Genomic DNA, 23001 nt, shown 5'->3' on the forward strand with positions numbered 1-23001 from the left:
AAAATAAATGAAACAAGTAATCGAAAAAACACGGCCCCCTCGCGTATTAGGAGGGCAGGGTGACCATAAATCATGTGACTAGACCTTTCCAGCAGACAGAGAACTGAAAAAAGGAACTGAAATCTCAGCCATTTGTATTTGTGTACCAAACATGGAACTGGATAGAGCTCTCTCATCATTATTCTACTGTAAGTATTTGTCTCATCAGCGAGAACTGCACAGTGATGGTGAAAAAAGAGAACTTGCGGACAAACCACATTTCATTTGACTAGACATTTTCATTAGACAGAGAACTGAGAGAAATTAATACACTAAGGAACTGAAATTTGAACCATTGCCATATAAACATATCAAGTCAAGTGAAATCATCAGTATGTTAATCATAAATAATGTTTTTATTATTGTTTGATGTGCATTAATTTTTTTCATAATTATACTTAAACCTATTGACCTAATTCATCTCTTTGCATTATTTGAATTAGGGGTCTATAATAAGATGGAAAGGCAGTGGCTAAATAGATCTCATGCCCACAATAAAACTGTTATGTTATGTACTAGAGTCTCGGGGCGCCATCCGCCATCCGAGTCTCGAGACCCCATCTCCGAGACCCCACCTCCGTGTCCCTCTCTCTGTGTCCGTGTCGCTGCAGCACAGAGTGGGCAGTAGAGATGGGATTTATGGCTCTTTTAAGGGAGGCGGATCGTGGGGTTCCGTTCCTTTCAAAGAGGCGTTGTGAATACTGGCTCATTTATGGCTCAGGTGTATATTATAGATATGTAAAAATAGATATAAATATGTATTCATATGTCATATATGTATGTTTGTATTGTAGATATAATTAATATGTGACTGTAAGTATGTGTTATATATATATATATATATATATATATATACATACATACATACATACATACATACATACATACATACATACATACATGTACTGTATTGGTCTAATAGTGTAGCACACTGGCATAGACACTATAGCACATTACGAGTCCTGGGTTTCTGGTAAAATTATTGACCAGTTATTTTGTATGTCTGTGACAAAAATGAAATTTTGATCAAAATGTCTGTCATAAGCTGGCATGGTGATGACCCCTGCCCATGAGAGTGTGAAAAGAATGTGCAAATCCAAACTAGAGGGTAACTCAGGTATTTGGGTAACTGATTCCCATGCTACACACATCACAGATTGTTACAGAATATGGTTGTACTGCCCTATCACAAGTAGTAAGTAAGTAAGTAAGTAAGTGAGCCCTATCACAACAATAATAGTATATCGCTTTCTTCATAAGATGCCATAAGATGCACATGCAGTGGTAATTGTAATCTCTGATCTTTCTTTCTTCTTCTATCTAACCAGGACATCCAGCTTCCCATGCATACAAATAAACACAACCTGCACAGATGGGACTGGACCTGCATGTGTGCCAAGTTGTGTTTTGCATGTACAGTAGTGTAACACCCATGTGCATGCTCACTTTTGCCATAGAGTCTGGGTTCAGTTGCCCAAAAATAATGATATTTTCAGACGAAATTACAATTCAGAAGCAGAGCAAGAGAAAAACAATCATTCAGGAGTGTTGGCAGGTCTGATATGCCAAACTTCCTCAACTGCATTGTGGACTGCTGTATCACTTTGTAACTTTCACCAACACGTAGGCCCAATACAAAATAGATGTTCACTGGTTGGAATTATGAAGTTCAGTACTCTCTTTTCCTCATAAGCTGTAAAACTAATTCTACTGCAGGCCTACATATCTTCTCCCACATCTTTGGCTGATTCGATGCCAAACTGGTAAAACAGCATCTTCAGACTTTCCGCCACAAACGACCCAGGACAAGCAGACTTAAAACATTGCTCTTTCTTGAACGAACTGTCTGTACTTTAGCTGATGGGCCAGTCTAGACATGTCATCAAAGGAGACAACGAACCATGTTAGTATGTGAATTATGTGTTTATCCTTCACCCACTAAATTCATCCTGTAATAAAAGACACAATGTCCCACAGCCATTTGAAATATTATTATAGCAATTATGTTGTTAAGTATGCGCCCCGTCAGAATAACTTCCGGGTCCACGTGTGTATTTCTCCCAATATGTGCTGTGCTGTGTCCCTAACTATTTGAACAGATCTGAGACTAAAATAACGACTAAAAGTGTCATTCTACCGCTTTCCTGGCAACGACAAAGAGAAGACGAAATCGTTATTCTATTCTATTCTAATCATGCTTCTATGCATCATAACGTCTGTTGTCATTCCTCTCCGTAGGTTGCCTATGAAAATAAAATAAACAGTCTTTTTAGTTCTACATTTCACGATCAATCAGGATTGTGAGGGAACAGTGGATAGTATTCGCTTACCGCCTGTAGCACCCGTCTGTTCACCAGGAGAGCCAGTGTGAGACTGAGACAGAGTGGCTATTTTGGAGGGTTGGTGACACACCTAGCCGGTCCACACAGGTGCGCTCAGTTGGGGCTGATTCATGAGGGCGATTGGTAGGTAACACCCCTCTATGACGCAGCCCAGGCTGATGCGGTGTCTGTAGAGCCTCTCTCTGTCTCTGTCCCACTCTCTCTCCCAGGTGAGGTGCTTACCTAACAGGCGGTCTCCCAGCGATACTCCACAATATATATATATACGAATCACCCGTAGAGTGGGATTCGGTAATATAAAGTTTCGGTTATTTATAACGCTCCCGCGTTACTTGATTTTTCCTTCCTATCCTCTCAAGTTTTTCTGCCACGAGGCAAAGCTAAAGCTAAGCCGCTGTAAACAGCTAAGCTAGGCTAGTGCTAAGCTAGGCTAGTGCTAACTAGCCTCGTTTGTCTCGGGAAAACAAGAGGAGAAGATGGAGGCGCCGAGGGTCTGCGGCCTGGAAGGCTGTAGCCTCTTTGTAGCTGCGGACGACCGTCACCGCCTTTGCATCTCATGTCTGGGGCCTAACCATGCGTGGATAGCCCTGAACGGTCCAAAAGGCTTGGACGCGTGCAAGGCCTGTGACGACTTCTCTCGAAACCAGCTGGAAGGTCGCTTCGAGAGAGAGCCAGGAGGCTAGCGACCGCCGGAGGCTAGCGACCGCCGGCGGCAGCGGCGCTCACTCCAACGCTGGCCTCGCCATGGGCACCATGGCGTCGGTAGTGAGCGCAGGCCCGGGCATGGGCCCACCACTACATGCTGCCCCACGTTCCAGTGGTGCTGTGAGGAAGGTTCGGCGCGAGGCGGCCCCGGGGGCGCTCACCTCTTCACCGATCGGTGCGCCTCTCTCTCCCTCCGCATCCCTCCCCGCCAGACGACATCGACTCGGACGGCGATGGCTCCGAGGGACACGACGTCATGGACGACGGGAGAGAGGAGGAGGACGAGCTCACCTCCTACCAGGCCAGCCAGGAGGTGGCAATGATCAGCCCGGATCCTCCTGCGACTCCAGCGGCGACGGCAGAGGCTCCTAGCGAGGCAGCGGAGCCCCCCGAACCCGTAGCAGTCATCCTAAAGCGGGCAATCTCCAGATGCGGCCTGGAGCAGCCCATGGAAGCGGTGAGAGTGGTTACCGGGGCCCCCATCCCGGGTTTCCAGGGTCTGGAACCCCTCCCTCCCCGACAGATCGAGTCCAAACTGCTGCCCGAGGCTGAGGGAGTCAGAGCGGCTCTGCACTTCTCGTGGCAGACAGGGAGGAGGGAACCGGACAAGCTGGGCTTCCCGTTGAGAATTCTCTCCGCAGCGGACCTGGGGGTCTTAGGCCTCCCTCCCATGGACTTCACCCTGGCGAGCGCCATCGAGCAGGCGAAGAGCGGCTCCGTGAGACACGGCCCAGAGCCCACCTTCACGGATCGCTTCAAAAGAACGCACACCGAGGCGCTGAACACACTGTACAAAGCCTCGGGCTCGGCTGCAGAAACGTTCAACACAGTGTCGCTTCTTCAGGGGTCGGCAGCCGCTAAACTCAAGGAGCTGGCGGCTAAGACACTACTGCCCTTGACGCCTGCATCGGTGATCCACGCTGAATGGGTGGAGGACGCCAAAGAGCTCGTGAGACTGGTGCAAGTCACAATCCTCTGCACCTGCCACGGGCTGATGTGGACCGGCCGGGCCATGGCCCTCACCGCTAGAGCTAGGGCCCCAGTGGAGTTGGGGGCTTTCCATCCTCCACCGTTTGGTTCGGGGGAGGATAGACGGTTACATTGTCTCTGTCCGGTGAGGGCTCTGAGACTTTACTGTCAGAGGACGGCAGGCGACAGGGTATCGTCTCAGCTGTTCGTCTCCTACGGCCGGGTTGGTCGAAGGAAGGCTGTGGCCAAACCTACCCTCTCCAGATGGATCGTGGAGGCGATTCGGTTGGCCTACGAGAGTAGCGGGACTGTGGTCCCGGAGGGTCTCAGGGCCTACTCTACTCGTAGTGTGGCTGCATCTTGGGCCCTCTACAAAGGGGTGTCGATGCAGGACATATGCTCTGCGGCAAACTGGTCGTCTCCTTCGACCTTTGCGGCCTTCTACAGCCTGGACGTGGCGGCATCCGAGATGGCGCACACGGTCCTGGGCATGGCGGCCAGTGGCAGCCAGGGGGCTGGGGAACGGCCATGAGAGTGAGTTTTCTCCTCCTGCTGTCATGTCATCAAAGTGTCATAAACTCTTGACCTTTGTGACCCTCAACCTGGTTGTGGCGACACTATGGGTGTCTTTCACGACTTTGGTTGGGTGGATTAATTGTGTTCAGGGGTAGATGGGGGCCTGCTTGGGGGCAGGTCTCTCCTCCTGCATGTGATTTTTCCTCTCTTGCTTCCCCTGGACCGGCGTGGCTGGGTCTGGGGGGAAGGAGGGCCTGGTCCTCTATGCCTGGGTAGTAGATGAGGTCTACATCTCTCTGGCTGTGAGGGGCAGACTTAGGTCTGTTGGGTCCTTGCCTTGGGGCCTCTTCGCATCTGACCCGAGGGGTCATGCGTCTGGTGGCCCGGGGTCCTGTTTCTCTTAGGCTTTGAGGGTAGACGTGGTTTGACCTCTCTAGCCATAAGGGGCAGACTTGGTCTGTCAGGACCTTGCCTTGAATCCTTTCTGCTTTTGACCTGAAAGGGTCATGCGTCTGGTGGTCAGGGTCTTGCCGGGGGCAAGGCCTGGGACCATGGGCGTACGGTTAGGATTGGGTTATAACAGGGGCTCCCCAGGGGGCATTTATGTGTCCCATAAGTAAGTATCTATCTATGAGGAATGACAGAAATCTAGGGGTTACGTAGGTAACCCCAGATTTCTTAGTTCCGTAGTAAGATACCTAAAACCCCTTCTGTGTGCTTTTAGCGTGCAGAGTGAAGGGTTAGAGGGAGTTCCCTGTGACGCAAGGGTATTTATACCCGAACCGACTTCCGGTGTCGCGTCTCATGACCGTAACCTCTGGAATACACACATACTTATTTAACTCCTCACCTTCACTCAGTAACTTTAAACATAGACTGAGGGCCAGCCTGATTAATTAAGCCTCTCCACTTGCTTCTACCATATATCATAGCTTTCTGCATACACAGCCACACACACTGACACACTTGTGCAGACACGTGCACACTCACTCACTCACTCACTCACTCACTCACTCACTCACTCACTCACTCACTCACTCACTCACTCACACACACACACACACACACACACACACACACACACACACACACACACACACACACACACACACACACACACACACACTCACACTCAGTATACACAGACGTGCACCCACACATTCAACTGCACACTAGGTATTTGTTGCCCTTTATGGGTTTCTTTATCTCACCTGCACTTATTTCTGTATTGTTTTTAATAATGTTACCTTTGTAATGTTTTTTATTGTGCAAATAAATAAAAAATCTAATCTTAATATTGACTATTGTTGCTATTCTAAATGATTTGTTATTGCTGCTATAATGTTGAAAAAACTAAAACAAACTGCTTTCTGACTATTTTGCCCAGACATTATACTTTGCAAACATTTCAAATTACAGATATTACAGATATTTAGCAAACATTGGTTTGCGCTGGCCCTGCATGGACAAATGTGATCTAGAATATGTTTCCGCTGTGTTGATGTTTATAATCCATACTCTTATACATTTATGATCAATTTTTTTTTTCAAATAATGTACTACTCTATCTGCAGTGTGTTCTGACTCATACTGTACTGCTTTAGTCCTATCATAGATACAGTACATGTTTTATAAACTGTGCTGTTATAGTCCTATCAATCTATACATGTTTTTTTGTATGCTCTCTGCTCAGTCCAACTTCCCTCCCTCCATTGTGTCTGTTTAGTATGTAAACCCGCCTCAAGGCCCTCATGAACCAATAAACTGAGTAGATGTCACAACAGAGGACACACCCTCCTCTGTTAAATACAAGTGGAAGTGTGACATTTGGGTGCATTTCAATCCACTATGCATCCACTTTGGATTACCCACCTGCAAGAAGCATTGAAAAAGAGTCCTGTGTTGACAAACATATCTTTAATCTTCATCCTCGTGGCACTAGAGAAGCTTGCAGAGATGCAGTTTCAATGTCCTTGTCAATCAGATCAAAATGGATGGTTTGTAGCTTCCTTCTTTGCCATTCCTGCTGTCATAGCCTTGTCCCTGATGCTGAGCATCCAGTTTCCGGGTAAATTATGTAAACCGACACCGGCACAGACTACGGCACAGACAACGGCACAGACTACGGCACAAACAGCGGCACAGACAGCAGCACAGACGACACAGACAAAGTCACTGACAGTGGTAATGATTGCGGCACCGACAGCGGCACTGACCAAAGGACTGACAAAAGCACTGACAGCGGCACGGACAGCGGCACGGACAGCGGCACAGACAGTGGAACAGACAGCGGAACATACAGCAGCACTGACAGCAGCACTGACAGCGGCACAGACAGCGGCACAGACAGAGGCACTGACAGAGGCAATGACAGCAACACTGACAGCAGCACTGACAGCAGAACTGACAGCGGCAAAGACAGCGGCACAGACAGTGGCACTAACAGCAGTACTAACAGTGAAACATACAGCAGCACTGACAGTCGCACTGACAGTCGCACAGCTCGCACTGACAGTCGCACTGACAGCGGCACAGACACCGGAACAGACAGCAGCACTGAGAAAGGCACTGACAGAGGCACTGAAAGCGGCACAGACAGCGGAACAGACAGCAGCACTGACAGCAGCACTGACAGCGAAACAGACAACGGCACTGACAGTCGCACCGACAAAAAAAGAAAGAATAGAGTGTGCAATTGGTTGGTTCAACAGTTTAGTCCCCAGCATCGTTTGGATGATTCTACTTTGCCTCGACGGCCGGTACATTGCTTGTGGCATGACACATAAAGATTGTAACGGTATTTATAAGAGTATTATAGATGGAGGGGGGCACAGATACTGTGAGCTGTTCATTGGTAATATAACAAAAGTAGAATGTGAGAAGGATACAACAACATACATCATTCATTCTCAGGTATGTTCAATATTCTCCTAGCAATATATAGTTTTATATTAATTTATATATGATTTTTAATATATATATATATATAGATAGATAGATAGATAGATAGATAGATAGATACTATTACAAAAACCTTACTGCAGTGCTGATGCTGTTTGCTTAACTTATAATTTTCTTAATTTAGTTTTGATTTGTAAAATAGTTTTTGCTGGTCATATTTATTATATGTATGTATCATTGTATCATTGTTTAACTGTGTGTTTTGTGTCCCAGTGGGGAGGCTTAGGCCTTCTATTATTTCTCTGTGTGGTAGTCGCAATATATGCATTCTATGTAATCTGCACTCCAAACGAAGACGTGAAGGACAAGACGGTGGGTACCAGGAGAATTATTGTTACTCTTATTTTTGGGAGAACCTATTCCCAATTTGATATCTTGATATCTGGATGCACTTGTTAATGTGTAGACATTCATATACATTTCCTCATTAAAAAAAAGTTGTTCTTGACTGAATTAGGTCTCTAGATCACATCTGTGTTGGACTGATATCTTCACTCTTTTTTTTCTTTTTCTCTTTCTTTAGAAGAACATGGAGAAAAATACTGTTAACCACGAGGACAGGAACAGTATGTTCTTCTATTTCATTTTATAAGTCCTGTGGTTATTTGGGTTTATTATGTGCTCGCTGCAGCAGCAGCAGCACACTATTGATGTTCTCACTATTTATTTATTATTCTCCCCAAAAGTTTGGCATGCTAGTCCTACATACTTACACCTAGAGACACCATTCAAACTTTAAATTAATCAGCTTACTGCCCAATGCATTTCCAATTTATTTTGCTAGTGGTTAGAGAGAAGGACTCCCCCCCCTGTCTCACCTGATCTTCATCCAACAGCTTCCAACAGCTTAAATATCTCCTGGGGGTCGGCCTCCAACACCCTTTCCGGCTTCAGGGTGAAGTACGAGCTCAGCGAAGACGGGGCTACGCCCAGAGCGCTGCCGGGTGAGATGTACTACACAGAAAACTGATTTAGGAGTTTTAGTTTAGTCTATTTGAAAAGCAATAACAAACAGGTTAGAACATTTTGAGAATGATACACAATAAAGTCCAGGACTTATTTCCATTGTGGATCACATGAGTGATAGTCTGGTAAAATAAATAAAACCAATTTTCGTTAATACATAAATGTAAATACATTCAAGCACTTTAACCGATTTGTTTATAATTAGAAGTTCAGTAATTTGTTACACTGTCGATAGTAGTAAACAGGCGTATTAACCTGCGCACCGCACTCTGATCTCACAGACCTGCCTAGCTCCGCCACGTCTGTCACTATCCCTGACCTGCTGCCAGGACGTGAGTACAAAGTCTGCGTGTACGAGCTCCCTCACGGAGAGCCCAACCCCATCTACAACGAAGTACAGACCACAGGTAGGAAGGAACCTTTCTCCCTCTCGTTGCTGTCTGGTAGAAACCTCCTACTGTATCTCCATATACTTTTAAACCATTCATTCCACGAACGCATAGCCATGTGTCATTTTAGGTTTTTTTGGTTGCTATAACCATTATTTTATACTATTCAAAAATATTCAAAAATAGCAGATATACAAGCTCATAGCTTTTAGATCTGCTATCTTTTGCTATTTTCCTTTTGCTATTTTTTTTTGAAAAAACGTTGTGCAAAACCTTGAATATATATATATATATATATATATATATATATATATATATATATATATATATATATATATATATATATATATACAATTGGGGAGATTGGCTGAAAGGTAGGTAGGTAGGGAGGGAAACGGAGGGACACTGGCTGAAAGGTGGGGGAAAAAAACTGCGCACTGCATGCCTATGTGTGGAGTGAAACCCAACACCACGCAGCTGCTTTTGTAATGTCCCCACACAACACCGTCCGCATCTGGGTTTGGGGTGACAAGCACACAGGTCAGTGTTGCCAGATGTGCGCCAGAAACAAGCAACCACCTTCATGAAAAAAAATTAACAGCCGATGGGGTCCGCGATGTTTCACGGGGGTCCGCGGACCCCCTGGGAGTAAAATTATTTAAAAAAATTAAAACACTTTTTTGAGGGACATTTCTTCATGAAAAACAAAAAACAGCCGATGGGGTCCGCGATGTGTCACGGGGGTCCGCAATGTTTCGTGGGGGTCCCCAAGACTTCCAGGGGGTCCGCGGACCCCCTGGGAGTAAGATTATTTTATAAAATATAAAAACTTTTTTGGGGGAAATTTTTATCCCACGATTTTTGAACCCCAAAATAAGCGAGCCCTCGCTTATTTTTGCGCGGACGTAATTTGTTTGGCATTGTGGTGAATGTTAAGTGTGCTGCGAATGTTTGTTGTGTGCAGCTTAATGTCAGAGTGTTTGTGTTGGAGCGCCTCAGTGCGGCTGCAGAGTTCATGGGTTAGGGTTAGGGTTGTGCATGTGTGGCTGTGGCTTTACAGTTTTCCTTCGCCGTGTCTGTAGGTCACGGCCTGGAGACCCCAGGGTCCCCAGGGTCTCCAGGGCCCCGAGGGGGGGGGGGCCGAACCCTCTGGGTATTTTTTTTTTTTTTTTAATCCCATGATTTTGTACCCCCAAACGAAATTTTCTTTGGGGGGGGTTAGGGGGGGGGTACTAGAATTCTGCCCGCGTAGCGGGCAGAACTTCTAGTATATATACAAGTTCATAGCGCTATGAACTTGTATATCTGCTATTTTTGAACAGCCAAATAAATCGAAAGTGACACAGATCATGCGTTCCCGGATTAAATGGGTTAACACAGCGGTTTTCAAAGTTTGTCAGGCCAAGGACCCCTTAGATGAGAGAGAGACGAAGCAGGGACCCCACTACATTAAATTGGGTTGCATATTCTTATTCATTCTTATTTATTTATTTATTTTAGAAAGCCATCCATGCAACTTGATGAGAAGGGTTCAAAGCTAGCTCACCATATTTAGCAGGTTGTTTTATTAATAGGCCTATCTGTTGACCATTGAGACATTTGAGATGAGCTCGGAAGTACTCCACAGGGTTTTTTCTTTTACGTGCTTACAGTAAAATCTAATATAATTCTCTCTCTCTCTTCCTGTATTCAGCCCCTGATGCCCCTGCTAGAACCACACTTGATGATGTGGGAGAGTCCTCCATCCAGATCAGCTGGTCTAAGCCACTGGCCCGTATTACTGGTGAGAAACTTATAATAATTTATGTAATTCCTTTGAAAAATGTTTGACCTTTTTCTGAAAAAGGCTCTGGAAAATCTTTTGATATTTTTATTTAATTCTGTTTGTTTTATTATTATGAATCTTTTTTTAAGAAACAAAAAAAAGAAGGGATATTTACTCACAACTTTTTGGGTCCATGTGACCCAATATGGGTCCTGACACATTGTATTGGGAAATCTACTGAATGAAATAAGTCAATGTATGTGATCTCCCGTGTGTTTGTGTGTCTCAGGCTGTCCTGTAGTGTACACACATCATCAGTACTGTATATCTGAACTCCTGTATGTTTCTGTCTCAGGCTATCGTGTTGTGTACACTACTCCGTCAATACAGAACAGCAGCGGTGAGCGCAAACTGGCAGAAAAAGAGAGAGATGTAACCCTGGTTAACCTTCAACCCGGTCTCCTTTATGACATCAGCATCTACGCTGTACAGGAGCACCAGGAGAGCGAGCCTGTGTTTGTGCAGGTCAACACTGCCGGATCACCTGTCCCAGGTACAGTACATATCCAATCATTCAATCATGACAGTGGTTCTATCAGCCTTTTTCATTTCTAGTTGTGTGCTCACTGCGAGTACACTATAGACATTGTCACTATTTATGTATTATTCTCCCCAAAACGTTGGCACCTAACTACTCCTACATACTTTCACTTAGAAATTTCCATTCTAACTGTAAAAAATCTAGCTTACTGTGGACACGTGTGCTTGTATTTTTAAATGTTTTACGCACGCACACAGCACGTGCACATCGCACGCATTTTATCGAAAGTACAAAACATGTTTGTATAGGAAATGTTTTTTAGCTTAGTTTTACTCTTTTTAAACTAATACAAACTCAAGGAATGCTATGAATTATAGGAGCTGAAACTAAAAGTTTGAATCTTTCTCTTCTTCGACGGTGGCTGAGGCATCGTTGCGTGCAGATAGGATACTGGCAGCAGCGGCTACTGAAGCCAAAATGCTGTGTTGCTTACCATGTAGGTATAAGATAGAGTTCTGGTTCACAGGTTATTTGAACTTCACCATGGAACATCGGCAAGAATGTTAGACAACTGATTTCCATTTAAGCCATTTATTTTCCATTGCACACATGAGCAAATGCTCGGGCAAGGAGGTGATGAGGCTTCAGTTATGGTTTTTTACTATAAAAAGACAGAAACACATAATTAAATACAAGCCAACATGAATGACATCACATTTAACAATAGACAATAAACAATAAACAATTAGGTACCTAAGACAATAATTAGCACTCTAAGGGGGATGGGTAGGCCTACCACTTAAATTAGAGTACTAAACAAACTTGCACAATATGCTCTTTAGGTTACTGCATTTCCTTGATTACTAAGTACCTTGTGTGCACTGTACATTACACACAATCTCTCTATAGGGTTTCAAGGCAAACAGGTGATCTGTAACATTCATTACATTCATCAAACCAATAATATGCAACATATGAGAACCATGAATTCAACTCACTTCAGTGACGCATAACCATAGGTTGGCTGAGACTCCCAGGACAATAGGGCTCTCAGGACATTAGGGCTCTCATGTGAGGTCTTGCTGCTGCTGCTGTCAAACTGAACTGAAAGGCAGTTTATATAGAGCAGGCCACTGATTGTAACCTGACGCTTCCAGATCCAAGAAGCTTACGTCACACATTTGTTGTCTTGAGAAACGTAGTTACTCAATACCGCCCCCATCTGGCAGAGTCAGGTTACACTGATTGAGGAGTGAGTGAGAGCAGGTGAGAGGGGTGGAGCCAATCCATGGTAATAAGGCAGAGGGAGGGCAGAGGGAGGGTTGCTGTCTAGGATGACTTTTCTACAGTAGGTGTAGCCTATAGATGCGAGGGGTGAGGATACATTTTCACACTCACTTCTAAACCTGTTATGCAAAGTAGCCATTTGGGTACTTGGCTCGTGAATCTAGAGGGGGGGGGGGGGGGCGTTCTAGTGTGCACACTAGAACGCGCACACTAGAACCTTGTGCATGAAAAATGTACCAGTGGAACGCCGTGGTATCCCGTGTAGCGACCAAAGCATAAGAACCACTTTTCTTAATCCAGCTCTCAAATGTATCTTTGACCGTGTGTGTTTCTCCATCGAGACTGGGTATCTGCATATATAGGTTGCCTGCACAATGTCACGTCGCGTCGGCGTCACAATCCGTATTGAACGCAGTTTTTTTTACTAAAATGCAGATTCTGGGGCTTATTTTCTTTGCTGGTACATCCAACAGATACAATTTACACAGGGATCCCTCCAACGCCACCCACTCCCCCGGTGTTAATTTAATTCAGAGAGGGTACAAATGGAACCAAATGGACCCGTAAGCGTCCATTTGTTTCTATTCATTTTACTCTCTCAGAGTAACAAAAACACCCAAAACAGTGGGCGTGTTGTTGCTATATCCCCCACATTGCTATTCTGCACACACACACATGGGTACGGCTTTGGGAGGGGGGACAGCGGATTCTAAAACCACCCGCCAAGTGCACACAGACACAATGGGCCCTATTCCAGGTGAAATTTGAACAAAACACTAATTACGGATTTCGGACTAGGCAAGAGGCGTTTCCCCGCAAAATTCGGTATTCTGTGGCACCCCTCTCACCCGCCAAACACCTGAGCTACCCCTTACATTATGCATAGGTGTGGTTTGGGCGTAACAATGATAAAACCAATCACCGTGCCAGAAGCCATTGCCTTTAAGAGAAGACTGCGCTAGCCGTCATCCCCGATCCAATATATGCTCTAGCCTATCTCCCTGTCTGCACTGTTGCCTGGTCTGATTATTATAAGCCGCATTGGGCTTGTTTTCCTTATTATTTTTTATTTTATCCAAATACATTTTTATATTCATTTGTAGCCTATTGTGTTCACAATAAGCTTGTCATATTAGTCAGATCCGGAATAGTATATGAAAGCCATTTAAAATATTTATACTATTGGTACACACCAGCTGCTCCCAAATCATTAATTACATCATGTTGCGACAACGCTCCTACGTGGTACACAGACAAACAGTAGCACATGGGTATAATAAATTGGACAGTTTTAGGAAAGGTCTATAGCCTATGTATTCACGTTGGCTGTTATTGTTCTATTTCCACCATTCTAATGGATTCCAGGGGTGTGTAAACATCTCTGAAGTAGCTCCATAGTTTCCTCTGAAGTGACGCAGTTAAAGTTAACTTACATCCATATTGTCCCCGTTATCTTTCATCATCCACCTTTGTTCAGTAATCCCGAACAGAGCTAAACTTTAAGTTTACATCAATCAAAGCCTCTCAAACCCAGACACATTGCTGCGATGCGTATGTGCGTCGCCTACCTACCCAAAATAACAGACATACAAGCTATCAACGGCGCTGCGTCATGTCTGTCGACAGCTTACAGATCTGTTATTTTGGACAGCATAAACAATGAGGCGCGCGCGCGCCACGGAGTAGCCTAACACTAAACCAAAAACATTACATTACGTGGTCAACAACATACTAGACATGTAACTTGCTTGGAGCTTTTAATGCAGTGGTTCTCAACCTGTATGTCTATCAAATGTGGTTTTACTGAAAGGCAAGCTTAGACTTAGAAACGAAACATCGGCCCCATGTTAAATCCCTCAGTGCAGCCACAGAGCGCATGTTGGACCATGAGCCGTGTTGCCAGCCTTGGCAAGAAATAAGCAACCACAGGTCTATGAAAACAAAAAGAAGCGATTATAAGGCCACATGAGAACTTCAAACTAGAGCTTTCATATCCCCTAAATATTTCAGCCTGGCTCGACCCATAATTGACAAATTAGGCCCAGCCCAGCCCAGCCCGTCAGTAATTTTTCTAAAGAAGCCTTTTTTCTCATTAAATCTCTGTAATTCTTTAAGAACAGGAGTCATTCTACCCTATTCCAACAGTCTATATTTTATTTAAAAAACAGCTTGGAGCAAATAGGGCTATATAAATATATACACTGCCCCTATAACCATTTTCAAAATGATATTCGGTTATTCTATGAAATATATTTTTAGTTGAGATATTTTCGTTTTTTTCCATATTGCTGTCATGACTTCATAAAATTATGCTTTTAACGAGCAAAATAAGCAGTACAAAAATAGTTTGGATTACTTTGTTTGATGGGAAAGAGTTGCGATGGAGAAATCACATCCAATATAAAGACCTGGATCGTGAATCGCGCATGTTACCTCGTACTGCCTGCTGCTTGTGCTCTGGTCATTTGAAGAAATAATCCAACATTTACTTTGAGGTGAGGAAGACATGAAAATTTTCAATCTCAATAGTTAATACTTTAAAGGGGGCTCTGCTGCTGCTGCAGTGACAAGACAGCTGATTGATTTGACCTACTTTTGCGCTGCGCAGGTGATTAATTATTTGGGAGCAGCTGTGTAAGATTCCAATAGTATAAATATTTTAAATGGCTTTCATATACAAATTAACTAATATATGAATTTATTTGGATTAAAAAAAAAGAAGAAAAAAGTTGTATTTGGTTGCCTAACCCAGTCCGACCCAAAGCCCGACACATACGTGACCAATCGGTCCCGTAGGGTCCCGTTGGGTTTGGGCTAAAATCTTAAGCACTTACATTTTGTATAAGATGATCGGATCATCTGTGATAGCACGTTTAGGAAACTGCTGTTTCGTTAAACCCAGCTGCGGGTGAATATCATATTATATATTATATATATTATATTATTATTATATTCCCCACGTAAACGCTACGTTTATGATTACTACATTAAAGCAGGGGTTCTCAATCTTTTCAGGCCATCAACCCCCCAAAATAACCATATTTGAACTGGGGACCCCCCCATTTTGTTTGACTCGGTTCCACAGATAAATATTGTGAAAATAGCAGATCTACAAGCTCACAATGCCTGGCGTTGTGAGCTCTGTTGTGGTGGTCTCGACCCACAGGTTGAGAACCACTGCATTAAAAGCTCCAAGCAAGTTACAAGTCTAGTATGTTGTTGACCACGTAATGTAATGTTTTTGTGTTGGGCTACTCCGTGGCGCGTGCACGCCTCATGCGCCGCTCAATCGCGCCTCATTGTTTATGCTGCCCAAAATAACAGATCTGTAAGCTGTCGACACGCCATGACGCAGCGCGTTGATAGCTTGTATGTCTGTTATTTTGGGTAGGTAGGCGATGCACATTACGCATCGCAGCAATGTATCTGGGTTTGAGAGGCTATGATTGATGTAAACTTAAAGTGTAGCTCTGTTCGGGATTATTGAACAAAGGTGGATGATGAAAGAGAACGGGGACTATATGGATGTAAGTTAACTGCGTCACTTCAGAGGAAACTAAATGGAGCTACTTCAGAGATGTTTACACACCCCTGGAATCCATTAGAATGGTGGAAATAGAACAATAACAGCCAACATGAGTACATATAGACCTTTCCTAAAACTGGTAATTAATTATTTGGGAGCAGCCGGTGTGTAAGATTCCAATAGTATACATATTTTAAATGGCTTTCATATACTATTCCGGATCTGACTAATATGACAAGTTGCTTATTGTGAACACAATAGGCTACACATTGATATAAAAATGTATTTGGATAAAATAAAATAAAATAAGTTATTTTGTTGCCTAGCCTAGCCCAACCCAAAGCCTGACAAATACGTGACCAATTGGACCCGGCAGGAAAACAAGCCCAATGTGGCTTATAATAATCAGACCAGGCAACAGTGCAGACAGGGAGATAGGAGAGCATATTTTGGATTGGGGATGACGGCTAGCGCAGTCTTCTCTTAACTCTTTACCTGCCATTGACGAGATTTCTCGTTTTTCTCTGCATGGCTCAGCCAGCCGTCGACGAGAAAAACGAGTTTTTTTGTTATTTTTTGGCTTTTTTAATTTTTCGTTTATCACAAAGGAAGCAGGAGATAACGCGATGCGAAGATTTTTTGCTCCATTCACTTCAATGTTAAAAAATAAACGGAGACAAAATTCACATTTTACCTATTTTTGCAATGTATTTTCTATGGCAGGGAAGGGGGTAGATTGTGTATATACTCTGGCAGTTAAAGGCAATGGCTTCTGGCACGGTGATTGGTTTTATCATTGTAACGCCCAAACCACACCTATGCATAATGTAAGGGGTAGCGCAGGTGTTTGGCGGGTAAGGGGGGTGCCCCAGAATAGCAAAGTTTGTGAGGAAACGCCTCTTGCCTAGTCCTAAATCAGATATTAGTGTGTTTAGCAATTTGGGCCGTGAATGGGGCCCTATCCGCTCTATTCTGTGCCAGTTTTCCCCCCCTCTAAACCACGTTAAATCCGGATAATGGAGCTGCGCCGCCCCAATAGGTTATTCTAGCACCTGCTCTACCCGTCACCATTATGCCGACACCGTTATTTGCGCATGGAGGTGTGCCCGTGGGCGTGTTGTTGCTATATCCCCCACATTGACATTCTCAACCCACACATGGGTACGGCTTGGGGAGGGGGGATAGTGGAATCTAATACCACCCGCCGGTTTATAAAATCACCCGCCAAGTGCACACAGACACTACAATGGCTTTGTGCGTTGGACCATGAGCCGTGTTGCCAGCCTTGGCGAGAAATAAGCAACCGCAGTCCGCAGGTCTATGAAAACAAAAAGAAGCAACTATAAGGCCACATGAGCACTTCAAACTACTAACTAGAGCTTTCATATCCCCTAAATATTTCAGCCCGGCTCGACTAATAATTGACAAATTAGACCCAGCCCAGCCCGTCAGTGATTTTTCTAAAGAAGCCTTATTTCTCAGGTAATTCGTTAAGAACAGGAGTCATTCTACCCTATTCCAACAGTCTATATTTTATTTAAAAAACAGCTTGGAGCAAATAGGGCTATATAAATATACACTGCCCCATAACCATTTTAAAAATGATTATGGTTATTCTATGAAATATATGTTTCATAGAATAACCGTAATCATTTTTGCGATGGAGAAATCACATCCAATGTTACCTTCTACTGCCCGCTGCCTGTGCTCTCATAGTGTCTCATTTGAAGAAATAATCCAACATTTACAAAAGACATGAAGAAAGCTCAATAGTCTGAAGATGTAATGTTATGGTTTAAACTTTAAAGGGGGCTCTCTGCTGCTGCCGTCATGACAAGACTGATTGATTGATTTGACCTACATTTGCGTTGCGCTGCCCTGTTGATTAATTATTTGGCATCAGCTGTGTAAGAATATATAACTATTTTAAATGGCTTTCATATAGGCCTACTCTTGGGGATCTGACTAATATGACAAGTTGCTTATTGTGAACACAATAGCCTACGCTACAAATTAATTAATATGTGAATTTATTTGGATGTAAAAAAAACGTAGACCCGGCTCAGCCGGTGCCGACGGGCCGGGTCGGGTCCCGTTGGGTTTGGGCTAAAATCTTAAGCACTTTTTTATAAGATGATCGGATCATAGTGTGATTTTCATTTTGGCTGCTGTCTCAGCATGCTGCGGGTGATTGGTTTTATCATTGTAACGCCCAAACCACACCTATGCATAATGTAACGGGTAGCTCAGGTGTTTGGCGGGTGAGGGGGGTGCCATAGAATACCGAATTTTGCGGGGAAACGCCTCTTGCCTAGTCCGAAATCCGTAATTAGTGGTTTGTTCAAATTTCACCCTGAATAGAGCCCTATGTGTTTGTCTACTCATTTTGTATGTCCATGGCCAAAATAGAATTTTGACAAAAATGTCCACTACAAGCCAGCATGGCGATGACCCCTGATTATAGGTCTCTCTCTCTCTCTCTCTCTCTCTCTCTCTCTCTCTCTCTCTCTCTCTCTCTCTCTCTCTCTCTCTAGTCAGTGGTGGAAAAAGTACTCACATTTCTTACTTAAAAGTATCAATACTGCAATGTAGAATTACTCTGTAAAGTAAAAGTCACACAAGAATTCAAAATTGACTTGAGTAAAAGTACAAAAGTATTGGTATCAAAATGTACTTAAAGTACCAAAAGTAGAAGGTACTCATTATGCAGAATGTCGCATTTCAAGTTTTCTAATGTATAAAAATCTTTTGAAAATAGCAGATATACAAGCTCATTGTGAAGGCTTATACAATCGTTAACAATTGGAGTCTAGATCTGCTATTTTCAAATGGACAAATTGTATATAGCGTGGTTAAGTGGTTAATGTTTTGTATTAATAACCAAAATCTACAAATAGTACCTAAAGTTTTCTAATCATTGTAGTGGAGTAAAAGTACAATATTTGCCTCTGAGATGTAGTGGAGTAGAAGTAAAAGTACTGAAAATTGTCTTCCACCAGCGACAGCAGGAGTGAAGGTGTGTGTTGTTTATTTGGTATAACGTGCAACACATGGAACACAGGCGCTACTACAATATGACACTAGGTTAGGGTTCCCACCCGTCCCGTATTTGGAAACTGAAAGACTACAAAGTAGTAGTTTGTATTTTAAAGTCGGGGAAGCAATATGAATGACAGGGTGATTTATGTGTTGTCCTGTCTCGTTGCTGTCAGTGAGGCGCGCGTCAGTGAGAGTGTGTGAGACTGAGTCAGTGTTGCCAAGTATCGTGAGAGAAATAAGTAAGCCGACCTCCAAAAACAAGCCAAAAACAAGCAAAATTGTGTCCAAATGTTGCGGTAAATAAGCGGCAACACTACACTGTGTCACTGACGGCCGGTTAGTTTGATGCAACACTTTTTAAACATTTTAATATTATTTGGGCTTGCTGTAAGGTATTAAATGACTTGAAAAGACTTGAATTTGCAAGTCAAGAGGGCTCAAGTCAAGTCAAGTCTCAAGTCTTTGGCTTTCAAGTCAAGTCAAGTCTCAAGTCTTTGGCATTCAAGTCCTACGCAAGTCCAAGTCTATTTTTGATTTGATCAAGCAAGTCTAAAGTCATCAAAATCGGGACTCGAGTTCAAGTCGAGTCTTGAGTCTCGAGTCCAAGTCCCCACCTCTGCAACGGACTGGTAATCTGTTGGCAAAAGTTGGCATTTCGTTCAGCACAAACTTTCGCCCGACTGTAGCTATACTGTAGATAGCAGGCTGGGCTGCCAGTGTTGCCAGGTCTGCTTATTATAAGCGACTTATTATAATGCTTATTATAAGCTTGTTTTCCTGTAAAGTCGCTTGTAAACATTCATAGTTGCTGGTTGCTTTTCTTTGGGCTTGTTTCTGAAGTGTAGTTGCTTATTTGGACTGGCTTTCAAGATTATTTTTGAAAATAGCTGATATAAAAGGGCTCAAGTGGTGAAACTGGTCGCTTCTTTAAGGTCCCAACGGACCCCCGACGGACCTATAACCGACGGCACAGCGATATTCAATGCTTTCCGACGCTTTCCAACGCAGAGTCGTCCCAAAATCGGTGCGGTGGAAAGCTGCCTTAAGGGTTTTCAGTCTCAAGAGAATGTTCCTTTAAATATATATTCACAATCCAACTGCCCTAAACATCTGCTCTGTGACCCCAGCTTGACCATGATGGCACTACGGGTGTCACTCGCGGTCTGGGTGGGGTGGGGTGGCTTTAGTCAGGGGAGGTTGGCGAATGGTTTTAGGACGGTGGTGAAAAAGTTTATATCCAGTCCTTATTGTCTGCTTTGAAATAACTGACATCAATTCTTCTCCAGCTCCTCCAGCTCCTCCAGCTCCTCCAGCTCCTCCAGCTCCTCCAGCTCCTAAGACCAGCAGCACTCAGCGTAAGTTTGTGGATGGTTTTGGGAGAGTATTTCTAGCCCTGATTGTCAGCTTTAAAATAACGGACTTGCCTAATAAAATATTAAAACAAAATGGGTTTATACTAATGTATTTTGTGGATTATATTAGACAACAACTAGACGGTTAATTTCGCGGATTTGGGTACTTTATTTTTTTTTTGTTGTTACTTTATTTCGGGTTTAGGGTTAGGGTTAGATTAGGGTTATGTTATTTAATTCTTTTTTTTTTTGCGGTTAATTTCGTGGATTTGGGTACTTTATTTTCGTTTTTTTGTTACTTTAATTCAGGTTTAGGGTTAGGGTTAGGGTTATGTTGTTTAATTCTTATTTTTTCGATTGGGTGCCCCTGATTACTCAATAAAAATACCTTAAAATTATACTCGAGTACAGTACTTGAGTACATGTACTTAGTTACTTTCCACCACTCACTCTCACTGTCAGCGTTAGATTAAAATTACTTACTCACCTTCTGCAAAGATTGTCTTGGTTTCAGAGAGCAGAGCATGGTGGTAAATATGAACTTTTGCCCCAAACTTTAAGTCTTTATATTCCATATGTCCACGTCTGTGTGTTGCTGTTGTTTAGTGTGTGAGGAGAACGTAGGAACGTATTCAAGCAAGCGGCCACAGAAGTCTGTTTCCTTTCAAAGCGATGTGCATTTCAAGGTTTTTTAAATCTATACTTGAAATGTGTTATAATTCAACACACGTTTTATTTTGAAATACTACTGGAAATAGAAGTAGCCAGGTAGCGTAGTTGAAACTACTTCACACGCTATTTTTTTCCTGGAGCCCCCCCCCCCCCGTGGATTTGGGTACTTTATTTTCGTTTTTTTGTTACTTTAATTCAGGTTTAGGGTTAGGGTTAGGGTTATGTTGTTTAATTCTTATTTTTTCGATTGGGTGCCCCTGATTACTCAATAAAAATACCTTAAAATTATACTCGAGTACAGTACTTGAGTACATGTACTTAGTTACTTTCCACCACTCACTCTCACTGTCAGCGTTAGATTAAAATTACTTACTCACCTTCTGCAAAGATTGTCTTGGTTTCAGAGAGCAGAGCATGGTGGTAAATATGAACTTTTGCCCCAAACTTTAAGTCTTTATATTCCATATGTCCACGTCTGTGTGTTGCTGTTGTTTAGTGTGTGAGGAGAACGTAGGAACGTATTCAAGCAAGCGGCCACAGAAGTCTGTTTCCTTTCAAAGCGATTTCAAGGTTTTTTAAATCTATACTTGAAATGTGTTATAATTCAACACACGTTTTATTTTGAAATACTACTGGAAATAGAAGTAGCCAGGTAGCGTAGTTGAAACTACTTCACACGCTATTTTTTTCCTGGAGCCCCCCCCCCCCCCCCCCCACACACACACATTGTGTTGAGTCTTGCCAAGTCTGCTTATTTGGCCTGTGGACCACCCCACAGGGTTTTCTAAATCTCACCTGCATAACCCAATATTATGCTGTTGTTACAAATTTGTTGCTTTTAAATGTGCAAATGATTTTTTTTTTCAATCATAAAAAAAAAAATAAAAAAAAATAACACTTCTTTTTTTTTAAGCAGCTAGAGAAGTGAGGGAGCGCCGCTCCCCCGCGTCCCTCCTCCACTACACCCCTGATGGGGAGGCTGTTGAAATGGACAACCTGATCCCCGAGACACCACAATAGTTCCCTAGCCCTGCTGTTGCCATCAACCAGTAAGAAATGAAATGAACATTTTCAGTGTTCATCCATCCTGCTGTCCTCCACATCTACTCTGTTCATCCATCCTGCTGTCCTGAACATCTGCTCTGTTCATCCATCCACTGTCCTAAACATCTGCAATGGGCTGTTGTGTATTGATATCAGTGTTGTTGTTGTTGTTGTTGTTGTTGTAATTGTTGTTGTTGTTGTTGTTGTTGCTGTTTTGTTGTTTGTTAAAATCAGTTTTGTTGTTGTGTTATAATATCAGTGTGTAGTTGTATGTATGTTTTATGTGTTTATATGTTTTAGCCAGTGCAATGTTCTTAAGTTTGTGTCATAATAACAAAACTAACGTAAATAACTGTATATGTTCAACTCTACAGTAACAGAAGAGATGTTCATGTATATTTCACCAAGGAACTAGAAAAGAGATCAAGTCTATTGACTTTGGTTTTGTTTTGGTTATTAGATTTTGAAATAAAACATACACTGTTTCATAAATGATTATAAAGTCCACATTTATAAGATAAAAAAAAGATTGAATGATTGAATTGATTGGATTGATTGATTGAATTGATGTGTGAGGGTGAATTGGGGATTCACCCAGCTGGGTGAACTGGGGAGTGGGGGTGCTGTTGATGGTACTCTCTGAAGCAGTTCCTGTCTTTTTGCAAACAGAGGTTCACATTGCAGTTCAGACAGTAGATGGGGGTTCTGTTTTATTTTTTCCCCTTTTTGTGGTAACACCACCAGCATCGTTTGGGCTTTTTGTTATCACCTAAGCCTTTCCCAAACTCAGGCAAGCAGTCGGTTGTGGGACGGGGAGGATCCAAAGAATGACCAGCTGCAAGGACAAGCTCTCTGATGAGTGTTTCCCTGAAAACCTTCTGCTTCATG

The 23001-nt window shown here is 43.2% G+C and overlaps 2 protein-coding genes across 4 annotated transcripts in view; both read left to right on the forward strand.

Annotated features, from left to right (window-relative positions):
* LOC308086826 (two pore channel protein 1-like) overlaps window positions 1–3064 on the forward strand; it is a gene marked incomplete at its 3' end in the record, with an annotated part of 9622 nt that extends 6558 nt beyond the window's left edge. The window contains exon 8 of the mRNA XM_080430471.1: window positions 2850–3064. Within this exon, the coding sequence (XP_080286597.1) occupies window positions 2850–3064 (215 nt within the window). The remainder of the gene's footprint in view (window positions 1–2849) is intronic.
* Window positions 3065–6413: 3349 nt separating this feature from the next.
* On the forward strand, window positions 6414–22613 carry LOC308087410 (fibronectin-like). 3 transcript variants are annotated; one of them, XM_080431224.1, is made up of 9 exons: window positions 6414–7484; window positions 7746–7844; window positions 8056–8098; window positions 8369–8476; window positions 8780–8905; window positions 10581–10670; window positions 11008–11205; window positions 20332–20400; window positions 21983–22613. In XM_080431224.1, exons 1-9 carry the CDS (start codon window positions 6420–6422, stop codon window positions 22087–22089), a joined length of 1905 nt encoding a protein of 634 aa, XP_080287350.1. In that variant the 5' UTR covers window positions 6414–6419; the 3' UTR covers window positions 22090–22613. The 3 variants fall into 3 exon arrangements, with proteins under 3 accessions (XP_080287350.1, XP_080287351.1, XP_080287352.1); XM_080431225.1 differs by having other exon boundaries at window positions 21986–22613; XM_080431226.1 differs by having other exon boundaries at window positions 7786–7844.
* The last annotated feature ends 388 nt before the right edge of the window (window positions 22614–23001 follow it).

Source organism: Gymnoscopelus braueri (genome assembly GCF_963280865.1).
Source record: "Gymnoscopelus braueri genome assembly, chromosome: 6".
In the NCBI taxonomy this organism is placed as follows: domain Eukaryota; kingdom Metazoa; phylum Chordata; class Actinopteri; order Myctophiformes; family Myctophidae; genus Gymnoscopelus; species Gymnoscopelus braueri.

Excerpts from the sequence above, each read along its gene's own strand:
- LOC308087410 (XM_080431224.1), top strand. The coding sequence starts at position 6,420 with ATGCATCCACTTTGGATTACCCACCTGCAAGAAGCATTGAAAAAGAGT. Across the intron at positions 8,906-10,580 it reads CAACGAAGTACAGACCACAG|CCCCTGATGCCCCTGCTAGA; the intron begins GTAGGAAGGAAC and ends TCCTGTATTCAG. Across the intron at positions 10,671-11,007 it reads GCCACTGGCCCGTATTACTG|GCTATCGTGTTGTGTACACT; the intron begins GTGAGAAACTTA and ends TTTCTGTCTCAG.